The 25,313-nt window shown below is 45.3% G+C and overlaps 1 protein-coding gene across 1 annotated transcript in view; it reads right to left on the bottom strand.

The window, feature by feature from the left end:
• Positions 1-25,089, bottom strand: part of Edaradd (EDAR associated via death domain) — a 49,309-nt gene extending 24,220 nt beyond the window's left edge. Inside the window, exons 1-4 of the mRNA XM_034510853.2 lie at positions 24,590-25,089; positions 13,044-13,102; positions 11,940-11,979; positions 5,323-5,381 (exon numbers count right to left, since the gene is read on the bottom strand). Coding sequence (XP_034366744.1) covers positions 5,323-5,381; positions 11,940-11,979; positions 13,044-13,102; positions 24,590-24,620 — 189 coding nt within the window. The 5' untranslated portion in view covers positions 24,621-25,089. The remainder of the gene's footprint in view (positions 1-5,322; positions 5,382-11,939; positions 11,980-13,043; positions 13,103-24,589) is intronic.
• Positions 25,090-25,313: the final 224 nt, after the last annotated feature.

Genomic DNA, 25,313 nt, shown 5'->3' with positions numbered 1-25,313 from the left:
TGCTTCCTGATCTACCATGATTCGAAGAGCTGCCCCCATATGCCCCCACCACCAGGAAGTCCACCGAGTCTTCACGGACTGTATCTCTGAAATCATGAGACAAAACAAATTCTTTCTCTCTTAAGATGTTTCTGTTAGGTTTTTTGGTCACAACAAGAAAAGAAAGTACTACACCCTATATTTACCAGGTGAGTCCCAGCAGCACCCACATGGAGCTGTTCTTTCAACCCAGTGCCCTTCAGAGAAGGGGAAGAGGCCTACAGTCTCTCTAGGTTTATGTGGACTGGTACACCAACTGCTACCAACTGAGAAGTGTCAAGCGGCTGCGGGCAGTGTGGGAATGGCAAAGCCAAGCGGGATTGGCTGTCTCTAAAGACCTTGAGTCAACCTCAGGCCATTACTAACTTTTTAGGTTAAATTTACAACAAGTGATGCTACCTTGTACAGACACATGTATATGAGTCTAAAATAATGTATAATTGAAGCAAAATTAGATTCTCATTTACTAGAAATTACTCACTACATAAATATCAGTGGAATAATTTCATGGATAGTCCATTTTTCTATTCTGTTATACTGTATTTTTGTCATTAGTAGAAAAACTGGTAAAGATTTAATAAATCTACATGGCCTTCAACCTAGGTCATCATGAGGAGCTTGCAAAACATACTGGACTATATAGCCATGACTATAAGAAGTCAGGCCACACTCAGCAGTGCAGAAGAGGTATCTAAAGAGGTTCCTTCAGTGCAGGGTGTCAGCCATTTGTTAACAATCAGAAGCAGCAATGACTGACACAGGCTGTCAGTTCTCTTCAAGGTGATCTACAGAGTCATTCAATCCAACTCAAAGCCCTCGCAAGCTATTTTTGAATATTGACAAATTGATACAGAAAGTGTATTTCTTCCCATTCAGAATAGTCAATTGGAGGAAAGCAGTGGGATGTGATGGCCTAACTTTAAAACACACGATGGAGCTACAGTTATCTAGACAGTACGGTATTTCTAGGAATCTAGTCTAAGATCAGGCATCAACATAATCTTATAAAACCAGGAATGGGAACTGCAAGACTCCGATTATTGGTCAGAAAGAGGATTTGAATACTATCTGTGGACCTGGGTAGAGACTTGATGTTCTAAACAGTCAAGAGGATTATAGAATATATCCCCTCTCCCCAACACACCAAAGGAGACTGGGTCTCCTGTAGTTCAGGTTATCCTCATTCTCACTTTTCAGTTGAGAATGACCTTGAGCTATTGGGTCCTCCTGCCTCCATCTCCCAGGGGCTGAGATTATAGGTGCTTGCCACCATGCTGGTTTCATGTGGTTCTGGGATGGGACCCAGGGATTTCTACATGGCAGGTAAGTGCTCTGCCAGTGGAATCCCAGCCCCAGCCCAAGGTCTTTCTGGAGGCTTTCTGGTAAAGAACAAATAGGTACCACTGACCCCTCTCTTATGGAGGAGAGGAGGGTAACAGAACACAGGTGATTTGAAAGTAGAAAAAGAAAGATGGGAGTAGGGGGGTACCAAGGTGGATGGGAAGAAGGAAGGAGGATCAACAAAAAAAAAAACAAAAAAAAAAACAAATTATATTTTAAAATGCCTTTCTGATCCTATCATTTTGTAGGATTCATTAATTTAAAGAAATAAACAAAATAGTGATTCAAATGGCCTGCCAAACACCTAGATAGGTAAATGCCCTCCAGGAAAGCTGCGTGTTGTAGAGGCTTTTAAATAAGAGAGTAAACTCGTAGGTGTTTATGTCAACTTGTAGGTTGGCACAGTGGTGACCTGTCCTGTGGTCACTCCTAAGAACATTTCCCTATTCAGTGGGCCCTGCAGCCATTGCTCCCTTGCACCCGTAAACACGAACTACTTCATTCTATAATAAACCCTACCTGCCTTCTACACTGTGCTCTGTGGGTCTCAGATGAATTGTTTCAGTGGGAATCACAAGGCGTGGGCAGCTGGGAAGAGGGGGCCAAAGAGATCTCAGGGGCAGCCCTGACAAGGTACTCAGGAAGAGAGTGGAGTGACAGAAATACTGGCCATGTAAACATGGTCAGCTGATGAACAAGGAAGACAAACATAGACCTTATATGTTCCACAAACCTGAAACAGACTACAGACCACAAGGTAAAACTCTTAGAAGAAAATCTGCACGATCAAGGTGTGATGATGGCTTTTTCCATGCAACTCTAAAGGTGCAACCCGTAGAAGAAAGACCCAACAGACTGGATTCATTAAACATACTGTCTGCTCAATGTCTGTAAAGGACCCTCTCAAAAAAGGGGGGAGCAGAGGAAGAAGACCACCCACACACCAGCAGAGAATATTTGCAAAAGATACTTTGAATAATGAACTATCTAAAGTATGCAGAGAACCCTGAAAACCCAACAATAAGGACACAAAGAACCAATATAAAAACAGGCAAACTAGGGCTCGAGTAATGGATCAATGACTCAGAATTGTAACTTCAGTTCCAGGGAATCCTAAGATATTTTCTGGCCTCTGCAGGGACCAGGCATGCTTGTAGGTATATTTACACCCATGTAGGCAAAACACACATAAAATACAAAACATACACATCAGTATGTCTTTAAAATACAAAAAAAATACCTAAACACCCCATATAAATAAAATATAAAGATAGATAATTCACATATTAAATGACACCACCCACATCACCTGTCCTCACAGAAACCCAAACACAGAGAGCCCCAAACGCTGGCTCTGGTGAGAGCTCAGAATGAAGCTGTCACTCTGGAAGCCACACTGTGGCTTCTTACAAAACTAAACCTTCTCACCCTGAAAACCGTCAGGCACCCTCCTGGACACTCACACCCAAACCTTCAAATGTGCGTGTAGAGCCATTTTTTCCTAAGTGGCAGAACTTTGAGGCAACCACTGTGAGACACGAGACCCTCACTCTGACATGACAAAGACAGTGAAGTCGTGTATATTTTGCAAGTTCTGTAGGAACCGACTACATCTGCCTAGAGAAAGGCAAAACTGGCTAGCACCATTGACTTAGGTCAGAACAATAGCTTTTAAGGACTCTGACTTCGCCTGGAGGTGGTGGCGCACGCCTTTAATCCCAGCACTTGGGAGGCAGAGGCAGGTAGATTTCTGAGTTCGAGGCCAGCCTGGTCTACAGAGTGAGTTCCAGGACAGCCAGGGCTACACAGAGAAACCCTGTCTCAAAAAAACAAACAAACAAACAAACAAACAAACAAAAAAAAAAACCCCAAAGACTCTGACTTCAAAAAGCCCTGTCTCCTTTGTCCCATAGTCTGGCACTCCACAGTCTCAGGGCTCATTTAGCACAGCATCCCCCACCCCACCCCAATTTCCCATTGATTGGTTCTGGATGCAAAGGTTTCTCTAATATATATCCTGAGGGTTGAAATTCTTTGTTTTTTTTTTTTTTTTTTTTTTTTTTTTGGACTACGGCTTAGCCATGTACTAGGATCCCTGTAACTTTTTTTTCTTTTCTTTCTTTCTTTCTTTCTTTTTTTTTTTTTTTTATTAAAGCCTACAGCACCTGGTATTCCCAGGTCTCCCACCCAAGTACTAACCAGGATTGACCTTGCTTAGCTTCCAAGATCGGGCGCATTCAGGGTAGTATGGCTGTAGACCCCTGTAACTTTTCAACCCAGGCTAAACTGCCATCATCTAGACAAGCTGGTACCAGTGTCCAGCTAGAGGAAACAAAGGCCTAGTGCCTCCTACGTATCTATGACTCTTTGACGAGCTCTAAACACACCCCATACTTAAAATGGAGCAAAATGATTTCCTTCCTATAACCATGATATCCTTTAGTAGATAAATAGATAATTAGTGGTACATCCAGATACTGGACTATTACACAGCACAAAAAAAAAAAAGAGAGAGAGAGAGAGAGAGAGAGAGAGAGAGAAATGAAATATAAACCATGAGACAGAGATGTTTAAATGAATATTACTAAGATCAAGAAGTCCTATGGTGTAATCTCAACTCTAACATTCTGGGGAAAACCAGCTATAGAAAGGACGAAAAGCTCAGAGATTGCCAGGGGAGAGCAGCTGAGCACAGAGGATTTTTAGCTCAGTGCAACTACCCTGTGTAAGCATGGGATTAGCGATTTGGTCAAAGCCACAGAATGTACACTACCCAGAATGAACTTAGCAAGCACACTGGTCTGCAGTGGATGACGTGACATTGTGGGTACATGGGCAATAACAACTGTGCCTCCGTGGCAGAGGATGTCGGGACTGTGGGAGGCTACGTATGTGGGCGAGGTGTTAGGTGGGAAATCTCTGTACTTCCAACTCTGTTTTCCTGTGAGCCTAAAGCTGTTCTGGTAAATAAATGGTTCGATTCTAGAAAAATAATTGATTGTGGGTTGTTATTTCTCTGAATGAACAAAAAGCCCGAGTTAGCTAATCCACCAATTAGACCCTCTGTTCTCAGAGCGTAGGCGATCTTAATGTCTTCGATACCAGCTAACATTTTCTTTTCCCGCTTCCAGGGGAAGCTACTTTCCTGTTTATCAGTCCAACCTCCAACACACTTCAGCCCACCTTAACTTAACCTTTAGTCCTTTGCCCAACAGGGCCTTTTCTAGCTCTTCCTTAAAACTTTTTTTTTTTTCCTTATGGCCAAATGAAACTTGCTAGGGCTCAGGTTGGTATGTGAAGGCACAGGCGTGAGCCAGCCTGTCTTAAATGTGTGCATCCTGACATACACAATGCTGTAACCACAGCTTAGGAGACTCACTGTAAGCAGGTTTGCTAGTGAACATGGAGAACACAAGCAGATGTGAACCCATGAGGACCAGGCACTCCCCACCTTGTTTGTGAGACAGGGCCTGAGCTTGACATTCATTGTCCTGTCCCTTTCCCATGCCATCTCCCTCCATCCTGTATATCAAAGACCTTTCGCTTGCTCTCAGAGCTTTACAATTCCACTAGCCCTGGGAACCCCTGTTCCTGTCTCCCTGTCATGGGATTACAGGCAGCCCACCACACCCACCTGCATTTACACGGATGCTGGAGATCTGAACTCCAACCACCCCCACCCCCCGGCCCCCTTACTTGTGCCGCAAGCACTTTACTGAGGAAGCCACCGTCCCAGATAACTTGTTGTGTTTTGAGAAGGGTCTCACATAGCATGGTCTGATCTTCAAGCCGTGATCCTTTCGTCTCTGCGCTCTGAATGCAGGGATTACAGGCATGCCCTGGTACACCCGTCCTCAGTTTTATTTTTTAATGCTTTCTCAGGTCATTCTTATAAAAGTCCTAGGTATTTACAGTTTAACAAATAGTTAAAATGATTCTTACCTGATGCTGATCATCAGAATTTGGTGGACAGTTGGAAGTGACTGTATCACACTCCTTAGCTGAGGTGGGGGTGGGGGACATAGGGAGGGAAAGAACAATATACAGCTTGGTAAAGAACATACACATTCTGCTCTAAGACCTAAAACTACAAAGCAGTAGTAAGAGCTGCCTCGACGTTGGTAAAATTGGGATGGATTTGAACAAGAACAAGTTCAGGTCCCAACTCTTCTCCACCCAGCTTCATAATGTTCCTCTTGGCAGCAGTGAGCATGATTCTGTTGGATTTGGAGAGGGAGGATTCCAGTCACTACCAGCACAAAGAATTATTCAAACCAGGCAATAGCCTTTTCATGGAGCTGGAAACACCCCACCCTGAAGATTCCACAGAACTTGCCACTTACAACCTGTACTCCAAGTGTCCCACGTTCCTAGGTTCAGTCTGGTGTGGATCTATACACTGTGAGGTATCCTTGTCCCCCAGGCTATAAACATACAGGACTCTTTACTCGACCCCATTTCATCTGTCCAGCCAGAAACCATCAACTTAGGGTAGCAACCCACCTTCATCAACAGGGTAGAGAGAAGGCAATCAAAACTACTTCCTGATCAATAGAATAGACTAGGCCATGACCAAGGACACTGGCTGAGAATAAATTATATGCTCTTGGCTAAGTAACTTCACTGGTGACAGCTGCCTGAGGTGGACTTGAATTTAGCTTTTGTGGGGCAATAAGGCTATCTCTTGTCCCGGGATGAAAGCTATTGTTAAGAGGCTAGAGAGGAGGCTTGGCAGGTTTGTGTCTGGATACCCGCTTGTTAGGAGTCAGAGCACAGTACCCTGGCTGACGGCTGCTTGGGTTCTATGGACCAATGGGATCCTCTGGTTTGTCCAGTGCCTGTTGTCCACACGAGCCATCTGTACATGGGTGTGTTCTAGATGTGATCTGTGAGTGTACAGTAGTGTCACAGATGAGGTGTAGCTCTTATGAAGCTTGCAGAAGGGAAGGCGTTCTCAAGTCAGGGAGAACCCCGTTTGGCACCTTGGTCAATGTGATTCAGTGAAAGGTAATGACCTGCCTGTCCCTTCATGGCTGTTTCCCTCACCACAGTCTGTCTTTCCTTGACCTCTAAGGGCATTAAAGTGGGCAGACCAGGTAGGCTGAGGACCCTGCGCTGATCCAAAAAGCAGAGAGGCAGAGCACTGGATACCAATGCTCTCCCAGTCAGTGAACCTGCCCTTGGCTCAGCATTGCTGCTTCCTACACCCAAAGAGCAAACCTGAACCTCGGGGGAGTTGGATGGCCCCACCCAGGCTACAAACAAGAGTACTCAACTGGATGGAGGCCAGACCTGAGGAGATCCATGACTAGTCTGTGGAGGAAGGACCATCAAGGGTTTTATTTTTAATTTGAGCGTTCCTTACAGCAGCTACGTGTGGGTGATGCAGAGGTTGTAAAATGAACATCCCAGAGGAACGGGGGAAGTGGCTCAGCAGTAGAGTGTTTGTCTAGCATGCACAGGGGTCTCCAGCATCACAATAAAAAAAAGTTAAATGAAGTGTGTATGCCGGGGGCTTTAGCAAAGTTCAAATTCCTTGGGCTAGGAATGTAATCTCGGCATTAAAGTACTTCTCTAGCATGCATGTATGCTCAGATTTATATAAAAAAAATTAGCAGACTCAATCTACCTCACTTTTCTTTGTGTTTTAAAATTTTTAAAGATTTTATTTTATTTTTATTTATGTGTGTGTGTGTGAGAAAGACTGTGTAAATGTGGGTGTCCTCAGAGCCCAGAAGGGAATGTCAGGTCCCCTGGAGCTGAAGTTACAGTCAGTTGTTAGTCACCTGATGTGGGTGCTGGGAAGCAAACTCAGGTCCTCTGGAAGAGCAGCAAGCATTCTTAACCATTGAGTCATCAGCCCCTGCATCTTAAATTTACTATGACATTTTTTGAACAGTAAAAGAGAAGCACTCCAAAGAAAATGATTGGGTTTTGGAGGTTTGGGGGGGAGGGGCACTGGGCTGAACTAAGTAAGGTCCTCACACACTTAGCAAACCACTACCACTGAGCTTGTCTCTAGACTCCTTTGTTTACTCTGTTTTGTGACAGCATCTGGTTAAGTTGTCCACAATAACCTTGACCTCATTCTTTAACCTCGGCAGGCCTAGAACCCTCCACCCTCCTGACTCAGCCTTCTAAGTAACTTGTATGTAGGCCTGTACCACCAGGCCAGCCCAAGTTTCCTTGTTTTACATGAGGGCTTGTCTGTGTGAAGGTGTCTCCTGCTGTGAACACTCATTGAAAAATCAGAACTATTTTTCCCAAACACATCTGCAAATGTGACCGGAAGACATGTTCTCTTCAGGATGCTCACGTCGGTAGTTTCTGTGAGAAGTCAGGAGGTTCCTGATGAAAGTGTAGTAAGTCCCTGTAATGTAGCTGAACGGCTTCTTTCTCAACGTGACTGAATTGTAATCTCATGGAAAACCACTTCTGAGTGTGTTCATGAGAATTTGTCTGGAAAGGTCTGAGGAGGGATGAAGGACCTTGAAGGACCCCACAGACTGGTGTCCTGGACGGAAACCAGAGGAGAAACAGGCTAAGTGCCAGGCTTTTTCTTTCTCTGCTTCCTGACTGCAGATGCAATGTGACCAGATGTGCCATGCCTCTGTGCTATGCCTTCTCCACTGTGAATAACTGGATCCTGAAACTTTAAGCAAAATAAAGCCTTCTTTTGTCAAGGATTTGGTCTTGGCAACAAGAAAAGTAGCTAATCCGGTCCCCATCTCATGGAAGTCAAGCAGAGCAGCTAAAGAGACCCAGCAGAATGCACCAGAAATCCATGGACCTAGAGCCAGGGGCTGACTCTGGAGGGAGCTATGCCTTTGTCCCTAATGAGAAAGCAGGTGTGATAAATCATATGCTGATCGCTGAAATTACCCTAGATTTCCACATGACTTACAGCTAAACCACAGCATTCAAAAGCACTCGAGCTTGGCCTGCATTAAAGAACAGCTCTAAGCCTTTCGAGAATAACGTAGGCCTCTCCTGACAGGATAACAGATGTTAGGAAGCTTGCCTAACCTATTTAAGAAAAAGAGTTTTGAGGCCTTTTTCAACCGTAGGGAAATTGTTAAAGCTAATTACCCATGGCTCCAGTATTAAGTAAACTAGACACCCCCAATTTACTGGCATGCCAGAATCCTAGCTGATACTAAATATAATTAGATTGTAGTTTAGATTATTTTTAAGTCCACAAATTAGACTCTTAAATTATTTTATATGGATTTTATATTTCTAAAAATAACTCTCTTTCTAAAAAAAATATTTGTTTTTTGGTTTACTTATTTATTTGTGGAAGTCCAAGGTCAATGTGAGGTGTCTTCACTCTACTTTATTGCTCTGGAGGTGGTGTCTCTCACTGGACTTAGAGCTTAGTGTTTCAACAAGGCTGGCTGGCCATCGAGCTCTGGGGACCCTCTTCACTCCACCAGCTAGGATTAGGTTTGCAGGTTCAAACCCCAACACTTGTCTTTTATGAGTGCTGGGGATCTGAACTCTGGTCCTCATACTTGCTCAGCAGGTAGTTTGTGCACGGAACTGACTCCCCAACCCATTTATTAACTCCTTTAGTCAGCATACAGTGTAGCAGATGTCACTGTGGTCATACTTTGTTCTACACAGTATCACTCTACTTCCTTCTCACTCCCCTCCTCAGGCTGTCCTCCTCCACCCCCCTCTCTTCAAAAAACAAATTCCATGAGAAAACTATTGGAAACCTATAATGATGGTATTGTCCTCATTCAAGAAGATAAAAACACTAGCAGACATTAGATTGCCTTATTATTGAATTGAAACTTTAATAAAACTTCTAACCAAGATTCATTTACCTACACAATGATGTGCTTATTTGGAGTATTTAAAAATTATTCACTTTATATTATTTCCTGTGACGTAGGACAAAGGGAAGGTCTGTTGTGTGCCGTCAAAGTCATGCTTCCTGGAAAGGCATGAAGGCTCTGATAAAAGTTGTATAAAGCTCAGATTCTAGGAGAAACCTGACCATATTTCAAGTGTAGGATCAGGTTGCTAAGCAGTGATCTTTTCCTTTCAAAACAGGAAATCACATTCAAGGGCAAAGAAGAAAAGATCTTCATAACACAGATCCAAGTGTACCCTCTAGGCGATTCTGCTTGACAATCCTTAAAATGATTTCTGGGGGTGGTTGGCCAGCCCTCCCTTGATCCCTGTCTGGTGCCCATGCTCCTTAGAACACGCTCTCGCTCGCTTACTTGTGCTGGGTGGGCTAGGCTGGCTGGCCAGTAAAACAAAAAAGAGATGCCTGTCTGACTTCCTCAGCACTGGGACACAAGTGTATGACACCACATTCAACTCTTTGGGGAAAAAAAGCCTTTATCTATGTATCTATGTATCTATCTACCTATCTGCCTATCTACCTGCCTGTCTATCTATCTATCTATCTATCTATCTATCTATCTATCTATCATCTATCTATATACCTAACATCTATCTACCTATCATCTATCTATCTACATCTATCTATCTACATCTATCTATCTATCTATCTATCTATCTATCTATCTATCTATCTATCTATGTAGGGCGTGAGTGTCACAGGTATGTGTGGGGTGTGAGGAAGAGGCTGATAAAATACATGTGATGTGAAATTGAGAAGGAATATCTGGCGGGCAGAGCCAATTAGCTGTAGGAAGCATGGGGTGAGACAGCAAGGGAGGAGAACAATTACACCAAAGTATAATGACACATATGTATGGCATTGCCATGATGAAACCCGTCATTTTGTGTGCTGACTTTAACAATTAATTAAGCTAGAAAATGGGAGCTCTAAATGAGGGACAGGTTACCTGTGGAGAGGGTCCGGGGCAAAGGGACAGGAGAGTCTGAGGCCAGGGAGGGGAGAGAGCAGTGCCTTGGCTGAAACCTGGACTTATCTACTGGCCCTGGTGGGGAGCTCTCCTCTGTTCTCGCTACCAGAGACAAACCAGGAAGCCCACCTGGGCAGGGGTTCCATAGGCTACCTCTGCACAGAGAGCAAGCAGCCAGGTTCTCTGCCATCTCTGAAGCTGGGATGATCTGATTGTCCTGTGTCCTTATCTCTACATGGTCCACAAGTACAAGGTCAATGTTCTGATGTAACGAGCTGCAGAATGGCTTTGCAATCACCCCGTGGGGCTGGTCCCAGAAGGCTAGGTTCTGGCCACTTTCTGATCCTTACTACGTTTGAGTTTGAGGCTGTGGATTACAAAAGATAACTTTGGGGATGACCTTCAAGCCTGACAAGCAAGAATCTCTTCTTCTCCTCCTCTTCTTCCTCCTCCTCCTCCTCTTCCTCCTCCTCCTCCTCAATTACAAAAGATAACTTTGGGGGTGACTTTAGAGCCTGACAAGAATTCCTTGGTGTTTGGCCACAGAACATAACTAGTGTTTCACTGAAATCTACTGCAAGCCTTCCCCAGTTGTAACTTGAGCTAACTCACATTCTCTTTCCTCTTCCTCTTCTTCTTTCCTCCACCTCCCCCTCTTCTTTCTTCTTCCTCTTCCTTTTCTTCCTCCTCTCCTTCCTCCTCTTCTTCTTCTTTTGAGGCAGGGTTTCTCTCTGTAGCCCTGGCTGTCCTGGAGCTCACTCTGTAGATCATGATAGCCTTGAATTTACAGAGATTTGCCTGCCTCCACCTTCTAAGGGCTGGGATTAAAGATGTGTCCACCACCACCCTGCTTCCCTATCTTCTTGATAATAACCTTTGATTCAGAGATGGGAATATGACCCACACTGCCTGCATCAAGGATCTGGAGAAGCTCCCTGCCCACCACCGTCTTGAACAGCATGATGGTGTGCTGGTGATGCTGAGGTGATCTTTCTTTCCTCAGCAGGAAGTCCTTCCCGAGAACAAGGCAGCAGTCACTAGGCCAAGGAGCTCCTGTAAATGTGTGGCTCCAGAAGCCCCTTGAGACTCCTGAACTAAAAAGTGTTTTCCATCATTCTTTTCCTCCTACTCTTCTTCCTCCTCTTCTTCCTCCCCCTCCTCCTCCTTTTCTTCTTCTTCTTCTTCTTCTTCTTCTTCTTCTTCTTCTTCTTCTTCTTCTTCTTCTTCTTCTTCTCTCTCTCTCTCTTTCTCTCTCTCTCTCTCTCTGCCTTTCTCTCTGTTTTTCCTTTTTGTTTTTGGAAATAGTCTCACTCTATAGCTCAGGCTGGCCTAGAACTCATTATGTAGCCCAGGCTGGCCTCAAACTCCTAGCAGTCTCCTGCTCAACCTTCCAAATGCTAGGTTTACAGGCATGAGTCACCTCACCCAACTCCTCCCCTTCTCCTTCTTAAACAAATTTGACTTACTTACATTATTTAAACACAGAACCTGACCAGATTTGTATGTGCCTGGTGTATAATCTGGTATAACATGATTGATCAATTTTAATTAGAAAGTTCATTTCTGAGGATAATTGTGTTGCTAGTCTGAGCCTAAGTTATTGGTCCATTTTTGTTTTACTATCTTCAGTAAGAGAAACTGTACTTTGAGTAGTGCTTTGTTCCAGATATTCAATTAGTCACAAGCTGAAGTCCTTATAACTGTTCTTACCTTTAGGGAGGCCGGTGTCTTGAATGGGATACTTGTCTGACTGCAGAAAAGGACAAAAGCAGAGAGTTATTTTTAAATGTCAGTTTTGAGATCAAAGTGAACAGAGAGCTTTGTGTTGGGTTTCAGAGGCAGGCTGGGGTAAAAGCTAGCTCATCAGCAAAGGGCCTGCCTACCATGCAGAAGGCTCCAGGTGCTGTCCCCAGGATTGCAACATAAAGCAAAATTAAACCTTCCAGGTCTTTAGCCTCTGGCTTATCAGCAGGCCTGACTCACTGTTTTTCTTCTGAGTTGATATCAGAGTCAACGACAGGTTAATGTTGGAACATGAAGCAGAATAATCCCCCTCTTAACTTCCTTGGCTCTGACCGCTAAACCACACTTCCTCTCTTCTCTGCTGTGCTATTCCTCTCAACTTCCTGCAGCTTTATGCTCAGATTTTGTCTTGGTGCATTCTTAGAGCACATGTTTTGTCTCACCATTTCTATGGTGGACCTGCCACACGCATGTGTTCTGGGCAATATTCACTGCTATAGACTCTGTCCTGGGTTTGAAGCCTGGGACAGGGCTCTGTGTTAGATAGTCTCAATGTTGAAATGGGGTTAACTAAAAATAGACAGTATTAAAAGTTGACACCAAACAAAGACCTAGGAACATCTAAGAAGGTCACTAATGGTTTGCATGAAGTAAGAAAAGGTTCTAACACAATTTTGTTGCTGTTTCAGAGAAGGTATCATGTAGCCCAGGCTGGCTTCAAGCTTGTTATATAGCTGAAGATGACTGTATACTACTGTACACTACTAATCCTCCTGCCTCCACCTACAGAGTGCTAAGATTGCATGTATGCAGCATCTTACTGAGTTTAGGAGTGCTGAGGATTAAACCCGGGGTTCCATGCATGCTGGGCAGGCACTCTGCTCACTGAATCACATCCCCAGCAGAAGATCCAACACTAGTGTTCGGCCCGGAAATGATGCCACAGAGGATACCATATGCAAGACATGTATCTTTGGCAAACCTTACTTTGGAATTTCTGATCTCTCTGGAAATACTTGGTGAGCACAGTGTGATCTAAAACGGCACAAAGAGTCAGAACTCGCCACCTACCATGGCAAAGGATAAAGTGCTGGGGTCTGTGTCCTCCACAGGCTCCTTTGCCATGTGATCTGGGAAGATAAAAATGGACAGGATTGTAGGTGAGATAAAAGCACAAATTAGCTCCCTGTCATTTTCACATCCGAATGAGCTTCCTTTTTCAGGCAATATAAATGTACTGTTAGTCATTTATATGGTCAAGAGAGACCTGATCTTGTTATTTCAAGGAAGAGTGCAAGGAGAAGAAACAGAAAAACAAAACCACGATACTCAGGACTTCTAAACAAACAAACAAACAAACAAACAAACACAAGTCACTTATAAACATGTTCAAATACTGGGACTTACAACCAATGACAGATTATACAAACATCATACCAATCCCTGCAAGTGTGTGCATATGTGTTTAGGCCAAGGGACAACCTGAAGTGTTGTTTGCAACAGTTCTCTACTTTCTTATTTTATGAGCTGGGTTCTCTCAGTAGCCTGGAACTCACCAAAAAGACTCCTCCCAAGTGATTAGGTTGCAAGTGGGCACTGCCACAGCTGGCTTTTAGACATTGATTCTGGGCTCAAAAGCATTTTCTGGCCAAACTATCTCCCCAGGTACCAATGACTCTTCCTGTTAATTGGATGTAACTTTATTTAAGAATTTTATTCTGTATATTTACTTATATATTTTATGTTTATTTTACTTATATATATTATATTTATATATATAATATATACACAATATATTATATATATTATTTACTTATATATTATATTTATTATATATTTTATTCTGTATATTTACTTATATTTACTTATAATTCTGTATATTTACTTATCTTCTAGACTCTGTGACTTGCTATTTATTTATTTATTTATTTATTTATTTTTATTTAAAGAAAAAGTCCTTTTAGGAGACTGGAGTGATGGCTCAGGAGTGAGAAGCACTTAAGGCTCTTGCAGTTTGGTTCCTAGCACCCACTTGGAAGCTAATAATAACTTATAACTCCAGTTCTAGGGGATCTGACACCCCCCTCTGGCTTCTGCAGGTACCAGGCACACATACGGCGAACATATATACATGCCTTAAAAACACTCATACACATAAAATAAACAAATCTAAATTAAAAAAAATAATTTTAAAACATTAAGCTCCTTGGACTGGGGAGGCAGCTCAGCAGTTAAATTATTTGCCATGCGAGTGTGAGGATCAAAGTTTGAGTCCCCAGAGCCATTATAAAAGCCAACCAGTATAGCTGCTGTCTGTCACCCCAACCCTGAAGGGGCAGAGTCAGAGAGGATCCCTAGAGCAAGTTGGCCAATTGGCAAGCTGAAGGTTCAGCAAGAGACCCTTCTCAAAGAATAAAGGGGTGACCCTCCCCCAGTGAAACAAGGGAAGACCCTTCCTCAGTGAATAACATGGAAGAAGAATAGAAGACGATTCTCAACATTAACCTTAGGCCTCTACATGCACATGCACACATGCCTACACATAAAAAAAAACCCACATATACACATAAACATACCACATACACATGGGGGGAAATGGCTTGTTTCTGAGACAGGCTGAAATGGTCTTGAACAGGTATTTATCAACCTTCCCAATACTGCCACCCTATCATATAGTCCCTCATGTCATAGTGACCTCCAACCATAAAATTGTTTTTTGTTGCTACTTCATAACTGTAATTTTGCTACTGTTATGAATCATAAGTAAATGTCTGTGTTTTCCAGTGGTCTCAGGCAGCCCCTGTGAAAAGATTATTTGACACCCCTAAATGGGTAGTGACCCACAAGTTGAGAACTGCTTGTCTAGAAGAAACATGCATTAACACCTATACAAGGATTCTCCTATAATTAAAAAAAAAAGCCGGGCGGTGGTGGCGCACGCCTTTAATCCCAGCACTTGGGAGGCAGAGGCAGGCGGATTTCTGAGTTCGAGGCCAGCCTGGTCTACAGAGTGAGTTCCAGGACAGCCAAAGGCTATACAGAGAAACCCTGTCTCGAAAAACCAAAAAAAAAAAAAAAAAAAAAAAAAAAAAAAAAAAAAACCCCAAAAAAAAATGCGGGAAAAGAAATAACTTCTGGGATTGGTGGTGGTATGTGCCTGATTCCAGCACTTGGGAACTGAGGCAGGAGGATGTGAGTTTGAGGCTAGTCTGAGCTATATAGTCTAAAAAGTAAATAAATAAAGGTATGAGGAAAGGACATAAGAGGACATAAGAGGAGGATTGGCTGTGACAGGAGCAATGTCACCCACAGCATCCGTGAGGGGTAAGCAGGGCTGTTAACAGAAGACAGCACAGCTGGTATGTCGGGGGGCCTGGAGCCTCATCTGCACTCCTGTTGAATTTGGGTAAACCTTGAGGTGCGCCTTGGGGAAGACTCTTAAATAACCTCTGAAGAGGCCTACGGCGTGATGTTGGCATTAGATGGGCTTTACGCCGCCTACACCTTGGTCTCTTCCTCTGGGACATGACATTAAATTCAGGTCCTCTGGTTCCTGGATGCCACAAGGCCAATGGTCACTATTCAGGCTAGACATGGAGGTTGTACTGGGCAGCTGACCTCCTTCCCCTCAGAACCTTACTGAGCACTGTGATATGAGAAGGCTGATCTGGAAGAGCTTGAGACCAGCGGGGCTTTTGCTGGCTTGCTTTCTGAAGCTCAAGAAGTTCCCAGAAAACTCAGGTGCATTGTGAACTAGAACAAGAGGTGTGTTCAAGTCTTTTGTTGTTATTTTTGTTTTGGTTTGGTTTTGGTTTTGGAGACAGGCACCCATAGGGTCCAAGCTGGCCTTGAACTTTTGATATAGGGGAGAACTGCCTTGAACTTCTCTGATCCTCCTGTCTCTATCTCCTCAGTGCTGGGATGACATTAGTTTGACATCTCCCCTGTGTTTGGAGGGTGCTGGGAGTGAAATCCGGGGTCCTTGAGCCTGGCACTCACACTCCCTGCTGAGCTACACCTTCAGCCGCTGCTTTCTTATCTTATTTTCATTCTAAACGCTCTGATTGCCTTGGCCGTTGCTGTACTCTAGGCTTAAGCTCTTTTTCTTATGCCTGTCAAATGTGTTCACATACCTGGGTCTGTAGTGGTGCCCCACTCACTACCTCTGATCCAGTGCCTTCTCCCAGCAGCTGTTTTAGGTCAGGCCCAGCTGCTTTTGTTCTCACAGGCCCAGAGTTGTGTGTGCCAAGGAGGTTGTATGGGGGAGGGCTGTTCCTGGTTATTTGAGACAGATCTAGAAGTAGAAAGTCTTCTAAAAGCCTTACCTGGAGGCCTTGAAGTTGAATGTTTACAATATGATTAAGTATAAAATCAAATCGTTTATCTAAAGCTTGAAAATTTTTTTTTTTACAAGCCCCAGGTATCAGCAGGTTGAGCCCACAGGCAACACTCCAGTGCCAGATGGGATGTGGGGCACCAAGGGGCCTGAAACAGAAAGGGAAGATGTGTGAGCCCCAAAGAGGGCATAGCTAGGAGATCTTTTCTGGGGTGATAGGGACATTCCCCTGCCCCAGCTGTCACCCACTGTCTGGCCAAGTTTCCTTCCCAGAGTTGCCTCAACCACTCCAAACAAGCTCAGATCACCCACTGGCCGGCAGCTGCCTGATGGGTTAGCTGATGTTCCGTGCTCACAAGTCCCTTCTAGAGAGTTCTACCTGGCAAACTCATGCATGGGGGTCCCTGGGAGGGTACCAGTAGACCCTCAGCACCCTGATTCAAATGAGAATGAGCAATCCACACTATCACTCAAAATCTCTGGACCACATATCCGTTACCTGTTATATTAGGAGTTAAAGAGAGTCAGGTGTGATAGCACCTATCTAAAAGCCCAGCAGTCCAGAAATAGAGGCAGGTGGATCATGAGTTCAAAGCCAGCTAGGCTACATAGTAAGCTACAGACCACCCTGAGCTATATATAACAGAATATATCTCAACAAAGAGTGACAATGAAAGAACAGTCTCTGGCAGTGACTATGGAAGCCCAAGAGTGACAGACGTCTGTCTTCAAGGTAGAAGTGCCTAGCCCTGCAACCTGAAGAAATAGTTAGAAATTCTCCTTCCCTTATGTCTGCTCTGCGCCACACCACGTGTACAGTCTCTGTGATATCTGTGATATCATGTGTGTTGTTTTCTCCCCCCAGATCCTGCTTGAAAGTCCTTTCCCAAGGCAGGCCATCCAAAGCCAGCCTCTTCCACCTCAGTCTGGGAGGTGTACATCAAAAATTCTCGAGCCTACCTCACCTGATCTTGTGTTTGAGAGGGGTCTCTTACTGGGGAGGGGGTAGGGAAGGGCCACAACTGACGTTTTCCTGAGGACCAAGGCTCTCAGCATTAGAGCAGCCTCTTTGTCAGCTCATATTTTCAACATACAGGGTTGTTCAGGCTTTGATCACGCTCCTACAAGGAATTCTCATAAACTCAAAAAGAAGCGTTCGGCCGGAGGATCTGTTGGTAGGTAGACTTCTTGCCTAGCATCTGCAAAGCCCGGGGTTCAATTTCTAGCACTACACAAACCCAGTATAGTTGTGAGTGCCTGTACTCACAGCACTCTGGGGGTGGCAGCAGGACGGTCAGGTGCTCAAGGCCCTCCAATGTAGCTAGCTCAAGACAACCTGAGCTACAAGCGCTCTGGCTAGCGAAGCATATGGACACCCGGATGGCGGCACCCAGAGAGGTCTGGGAAGCGTCACACCCCTTCTTTCCCCAAAGCCCACTTTGACTGTTTATCCCTCTCCTTTGTAGAATCCTTTAGGGGTTGAAGGGGATGGATAGATCTGTGATAGAGCAACGGATTCCATCCATTCCATCCAGTACCACAAAAACAAACAGAAAAAAATAGTAAAGGTTAGTAAACATTCTTTTTTTTCTAAGCCGGTTGGTCAAGCATCATGAAACTGTCAGAGGCACAGATTCACCAATATGGGGCAGGGAATCTTAGGGAAGGTGGCAGTCTTGGGGACAGGTCCTCAACCTGTGCCATCTTTTACTGCCTCCTTGTAGTATGAAAATTAAGCTGCATGAGAAGAACCCCCTGGTGGTGTCCTCTGACCCCTGCTTACTGAGGAAGACACCATACCTTTCATGGTCACATAAGTGGCTTGTGTGACAGAACCTCAGCTAAGCCTTGTAGCCATCCTGAGAAAGCTATGAAAACCCTCTTCTCCACAGTGCACGCTCTTCCCAGTGTGAGCTCTCCACTGTGTGTGCTCAAATTCATGGATACACAGAAGAGGCCTTGAGTCTAAGACCTCCAGCTTGGCTGGGTTTCGTTTGGTTTGGTTTTCTGTTGTTGTTGTTTGGACCAGAAACTTTTAGAAGTGGCTTAGGCCTAGTTTACCAGACAGACTCAGCTGGAGATGTCATCATGCCCAGACTTGTCTTATTAATTTTCAATAAAGCTTTTCATTTTTAATATTTATTTATTGATTGATTGATTGTTGTGAGCACGCACATGTCATCGTACACATGTGGAGATCGGAGGACAACTTTGGTGGAGTTGGTTCTCTTCTTCCGTTTTTATGTGCGTTTAGGGGATTGAACTCAGATCACCAGGCTTGTGCAGGAAGTGCCCTTACCCCCTGAGCCATCTCACTGGCCCTATATCCACTTTTTATAAAGACTTCTTCATATTGGCAAGTGATCCATTCTTATGACTCCAATTTAACTAGATTACCTTGGTTAAAAACTCTGTTCTCTAAAACGGTTGTGTTCTGAGGTATTGGTGTTGACATCAGCCTTCTGATGTGATGGGGTTAGAACTTCGACATCCCTTTTCAAGGATCACAGTTCAGACCACATTCTATTCCCTATTCCAGCCCTGCCCCCTTGGAGAATACTCCCCTTCCCCCAAAGACTTAGTCATTGTAACAGCACTCTAAATCCAAAATCTCTTCTACTCATCCGAGGGATCTAACCTCGCCTCCAGAGTCATCTTGAGAGGGGAGGAAGCACTCAGCACCCTGAAGCCTCCTCTACAGGAGGAACCAACTGCAGTGTTCAAAACAAGAACAAAGTGACATCTCCCTTTCCCTAGCACATTCTGGCCCCAGGAACATTAAATATCCCCAAAGATATCTGTTTGGAGAAAATAAGCAGGAATCATTTTTCAGCTCCCAATTCCCCGGGCAAGAGTGAGGCCCTTTGTTCGATCCAGTGCCGAACTGAAGGTGACTCTTTGAACTTGGGATTTCAGAGGCAAGGTTTTTTTTTTTTCTTCTTTTCTTTCTTTCTACTCTCCACCCCACCCCCTCCAAGCTTTCTCTCACCCACAGCTGTTTTCATTCCTGCTTGTAAAGATTCAGGATCACAGGCACTCTCAAAGCCGCAGAAGGGTGCTGACAGTTCCCTTCTCTTCTGTCATGTGACTGAACTAGCTGGGTGGAGGGGCCTGTGTCAAGCCAGTGTGTTCTTATGGGGCCCTTGGAGAGTGGCCTTCCCTATTGACCCAGTGACAATCAAGGAATTGATTCAAGAATCAAGCCAATCAGGGAAGAGATGAAAGGGCGTGGGGGGGAAATTCAGAAGTGGGAGAGTATATGAAAAGTTAGGAAGCATTGTGCAGAAGAGAAGCAGGCCTAGTAGCGCAGGCTTGTCATTCTGAATTCAAGGTCGGTGTGCAACTTAAAGAAGCCCTGCCTCACAGAAAGTAAACTGAGGGCTGGGGATGCAGCTCAATGATAAACCACTTGCCCAGCATGTGCAAGGCCACAACTTCCATTTCTAGTACACCTCCCCCACCAGGACTGTAACAAAAGGAAAATAAAATGAAGGACATATTAGGAAACCCCACAGAGTGGGAGATAGGAAAATCACAGATGTCGACCCACTACACACTTGCTCTTTGTGGTGGTGCTGGAGAAAGTAGCAGGCTGGACCAGCTTTCCACACATGGCTGATTCTGGAAGTGGTTTACCCTGGATTTGGCCAGAACTCATGCATACAAATAGGAGGATGAGGAAGGGCTGAGGACAAGTGAGTCACCTTGTGGCTGATGGCCAGGATCAGGACCAGAGTTCCATAAAATATGCAGGGAAAGTGGGACCTTGAACAAAGGGAAATCCTTACATGACACCAGAATGCTTAGGTAACAAGGTGTCCCACCTCCTTACCTGGGCCTTCCTTGTTCCGCCTTAATATCCGTACAACATGAACAGCCAGATTTTAGTCGCATTTGACGGACAACGGTAGATCAGTGATGGCAGTTGAGATTGACAGCTCCCCCCTCTCTAGCTCTACCATCATCTTTCCCTGGACCTCAAGCAACTACTGAAGTTCTTCACTATGCAGGTTGGTTTTTGTTTGTTTGTGTTTGTGGGTTTTTTTTTTTTTTTTTTTTTTTTTTTTTTTTTTTTTGAGACAGGGTTTCTCTGTGTATCCCTGGCTGTCCTGGACCTCACTCTGTAGACCAGGCTCGCCTCGAACTCAGAAATCCACCTGCCTCTGCCTCCCAGGTGCTGAGATTAAAGGCGTGCGCCACCATTCCCCAGCCGTTTGTGTTTGTTTTTAACTTACTTCTTGGGGACTGGAGAGATGGCTCAGTGGTTAAGAGCACCAGCTCCTCTTCCAAAGAACCTGGGTTCAGTTCCCAGCACCCACATGGCAGCTCACGATCATCTGTAACTCTAGTTCCAGAGGACCCATTACCTAATCTTCTGGCTTCTGAGTGTACCAAGCACACAAGTAGTGCACATACACGAAATGCACATGCACATATACATAAAACTATTTTAAAAGAATCAATGTCATGCCCTGGGAAGATGGCTCAGTGGTTAAGAGTACTTGTTGCTTTTGCAGAGGACCCAGAATCCACATGGTGGCTCACAATTATCCATAATTCCAGTTCCAAGGAATCTGACACTTTCTTATGATTGCCACAGGTACATATATTCATACAGAGAAAACATTCATACACATAAAATAAAATCAATACATCCTTTAAAAAATTAGTTAACTTCACAATACAGCATAATATATTTCTCTCTCTCTCTCTCTCTCTCTCTCTCTCTCTGTGTGTGTGTGTGTGTGTGTGTGTGTGTGTGTGTGTGTGTGTGTTTGAGAGAAAGACAGAGACAGATTAAGAATTGTACCTAGGGCGGCATGCATGCCAAGCAAGTGCTCTCTACCACTGAGCTGTACATCTCAACTATGTGCGTGAAGGAACAGGGTTTTTGTTTGTTTGTTTTTCCACTTTGCAAGGTAAACTTAGTTGACATGTTTCACTTGATGAATATGTTCCTCAGGAACAAATGTGGAGAGACCTCTCCCCCCCCCCCCCCCCCGTTTGAAGTAATTGCCTTAAATTCTGTTTCACTGTTCATCCATTCATATCTCCACTCGGGGGAGTGAAATATGTTTACACAGGGCTCTGTGTGTACTCAGTGCAGCGGGAGTCAGGGAAGAGCAACAGGCAAGACAGACTTGGGTTCTAGATGGAGTCCATTTTCCAATGGAGAGAGTAGCACTGCCTATATTTAGAATCTTGAAACAGTGAAAGGAAGGTTCCAGAAGAGCTGAGAGTGGTCTTGGGCTGAATCCAGGTCATCTTTGAGGAGAAACAGGAGGTAGCAGGCAGCCAAGGATGCAGAGGGCATTCCAGACAGTGGAAACAATCTTCCCAGGGATCAGAGCCCAGGAAAGAAGAACCTTTCAAAGGAAGGAAAGCAGTGTGGCTGTCATGCCTAAGGCAAGTGACAAAAGATATTGGAGGGATGGATAAAGATGTCTTAGGATGGGTGGCCAGAGAATTTTTCCAGAAGTGAGCCTAAGCAGGGTGACAGAATATGACCCATGAAGAATTTACTCTGACCATTGACAGGAAGTATGCATCAGTGTGGAAACCCCAGTTGAGAAGTGGGTGTAGAAAACCAGAAGAAAGAGCATAGTCTGAGATGGAGAGGTGAAATTTTCAGTCAGTCTTTGAACTCATTAGCACCAGCTGTGTTTGCACTTCAGAAATGGAAGAGACAGATAGGACACACAGATGGAAGTGCCCATGTGTCAAGACATGTATAACATGAAGGAACCTTTTTGATTGACAGATTCAAATAGAATCTGAATGGGAAAGGATATTCTTAGCGTCTCTCAGGCCTGAATTATGTTCTTCACCATTCTCTGCCGAAGGGACCCCCTAAAGGAGGCCTCCTTCCCCTTTGTGGGGAGCCCCATCCCATCTCGCCCTGAAGAGTTCACCAAGAGGTTTGGGTTCTACTTGGTGAAGTGAGACCGCCTACAGGACACCCTCTGTTGACCTCAGTTCACACACAGAGATCTGGTGTGATGCTCCCTTTACTGCAAGTTGTGGGCATTCATTCTAGATGGGCCAAGCTAATTAAGACTGTAGCCTCAAGTCTAGTCCTAGAATGCTGTAACTGTTTCCCAAGTTCATATATCTACTGACACATACACATGGCTGTGTGTGTGTGTGGTTATGTGTATATGATCATGTGGGTACAGTGCACACATGTGCAGATGCTCATGCGCATGTGTGTACACACTGGAAGTCAAGTTTGGATGTCTTCCTCAATTGCTCTGTGTGTGCAAGTGCACACAATGTCTATGTACATGTATGCAGGCATTTGCATGTGTATGCGTGGAGGACAGAGGACTATGCCAAGTGTCATGCTTTATCATTCTTCACCTGCTTGAGACAGGGCCTCTCACTGAACCTGGAGCTAAGCTGGTGGCCAGCAAGCCCCAGAGATCTCTCCACCCCACCCTCCACTGCCCTAGCATTGAAGGCACGAGTGCCATGGTTAGGTTTTTATGTAGGTGCTGAGAATTTAAACTCAGATTAGAACCTAGGTTCTCATCCTGGAGCACCAAGTGCTCTCTGCCCATACAGCCATTTCCCTAACCTCTGTCCACATTTTTCCTTGAGACAGAGGCTCTCGCTGAACCTGCAACACATCCTTTTGCTTTGGCTGGCTGACCAGTGAGCTCCAGGGATCTGTTTTCCTCAAATGGCCTTCTGACCGCTGGGTTTCCAGATGGGTGCCACCATGCCTGACTTTAAATATGGGTGCTGGAGATCAGAATGCAAGACCTCAGGCTTGCTTCCTTGCTTGGCAGGCACTTCACTAACTGAGCCATCTCTTCAGCCCCACCCCACCCCCACCCCACCCCCCCAGGCTTTTTTATACTGGTGTTACTGATGAACTGGTTTCCACCCCCCATTTTTCTCTGATGCAGTCTTGTTGAGAGGCAGGCAGCTCAGGCAAATGTTACCTGTATTCTTACCCACTGAACTCCCCTTCTCCATCGCTTAAATCCCCTCACCAGTATCATTTACTAAATCTGGGATCTTTATGACTAAAATCAGCCCCAAACACCCCTTGACATTTTATTAATACAGTTCTCCGCACGAGAGGGACAGCGTTATAGTAGCAGGCACCAGGCACGGGATGAGAATTGTTCTCTTAAGTCCCCTTCTGTTCTTACAAACAATGGGAAGGCCGGCCAGTTCGGTTTCAATTGATAGCCTGTGGAGCGTGCCATATTTGAATAATTTAGTTCTTTCTTTGATGTCACCAGTAAACAGCTTCCTCCCCAAACCAGCACTTCAAGATGTCAAATCAAAATGGCCATTGGGCTTTTAATCTTCTGACCACTGACAGACATGGTAATTTCTCATCAGATCAAACCATTAATCGGGGTTGAGCCCTTGAACTCTCCCTGCTCCAGCTCTAGAAATGAAATACGAAACACAAGCATCACAGCGATCCCAGCAGTCCAGTCTGGTTCTGTGTGGCTCTCACCAGAGCGTTCAACCTCACCAAAACCAGAGAAAGACCTAGTGTACTACTCAGAGGGACACAACATCCATTCATCCACAAACACCGATGGAGTTTGTAGCTAGGTTACAGGAGGACAGAGAACTCCCTGGAAGTTGACGTTTAAAGAGATTTTCCTTAAATGCAGGGAGAGGCGATAAAAAAAAAATCTAGATGCTGGCCTCAGATATCAAAGCACAACATTTTTAATGTACTACTGGGACTAGAGACCGCCACAGTTAGGGATTGCTCAGGTGGGCTCAGCCTAGTGGTTCTGTGGACAGTATAATAGTTTCTAAAACGGCTCAGAGAAGTTAAGACTTTTACAGAAGCAAAAGCATCTCAGTAAAGTGAAGCCAGCCAGGAGGGAGAAGAGTAACAAGAAAATGTGTGAGTGGAAAGCAAGGGAGAGCCTGGAAGGAAGGGGTGCTTGCAGAATCCTCCCTCCTGTGTTCTTTTTTATCAAAGGTTGGCTGACTTGTTTCAATCCGGCACCCGCGTGGCCCAGAACAAAAGCGCTCCGGCCCGGCCTCCGCGTGGGGAGAGGGACCACGCACACCTTGCAGTGTGCAGGAAGCGAGCAATCAGCAGCTGTTCACAGAGGGCCAAACACAGGGGTGGGATTGGGAAAGGTAGGACGCATGCCACAGCTGTTCCCATCCAGCCGACACACATCTGGCGCAAGCCCCCTGTGTCCAAAAATGCTCTCAGGGAGTGACTGAAGTTCAGTCTCACAAATCCAGCTGGTGGTCACACCCCAAGTGAGGGCGCCGCACCTTGCCACTTTACCTGAACGCAGAGGGTCATCCGGAGAAGCCATGATGACCCGGAGAGGACAGATGAGTGTCCGAGCAGGGATGGGCAGTCTCTGGGACCCCCGAGAACAGCAGGATCGCCGGGATCCGACCTCGTGCTATGGCAATGCGCGACTCTCTCTGCGCTCGGCCCTGCTGCTCCTCCTCCTCCCTTTCCTCCTCCTCTTGATCTCTGCCACTTCTTCTTCGCGCTCACTTCCTGCAATTAGCAAAGCCCCTTCCCAGCGTAAGCGTCTTTCCAGAACCCTGGAGAGGATCCCGTGGGTTGCGTTTGGGCAACAGAGGACTCCGCGGGGCCCTCGAAGCACGTGTCCTGCCGGTACCTAGGGTGTAGAACGCTGGTCCCACCACGGGGGTCCTATGCGATCGCAGCTGGGAGGGCCTTTCAGCTAGCCTTTTACTAGCTGCCGCACGCGCGGGTGGCTTACCCGGTTCCTAATCTCGCCCGCAGCTGGGACACCAAAGCGCTCCCAGCGTGCTCCTTGCACAGGCCCGGGCTGAGACGCCTGCCGGCGATTTGATGTTTGAACAGTTTCCTAATCTTCAGGCAGCCTGAACGGCGGCATGACCGCACACGCTAGCACTTTCTATTTTGATGTTTCTTTGGCATTAGTTACTGCCTGACCTCCTGGGTGAGCACTACACAAAGGCGCGGGAAGAAAAGCCAGTCGTGAGGTCTCTGGTTCACTCCTCTGAAG

The sequence above is a fragment of the Arvicanthis niloticus genome, chromosome 8 (assembly GCF_011762505.2).
Source record: "Arvicanthis niloticus isolate mArvNil1 chromosome 8, mArvNil1.pat.X, whole genome shotgun sequence".
Taxonomy (NCBI): domain Eukaryota; kingdom Metazoa; phylum Chordata; class Mammalia; order Rodentia; family Muridae; genus Arvicanthis; species Arvicanthis niloticus.
Note: the sequence above shows the minus strand (reverse complement) of the source record. Positions and strands in the feature narration are given on the sequence as shown.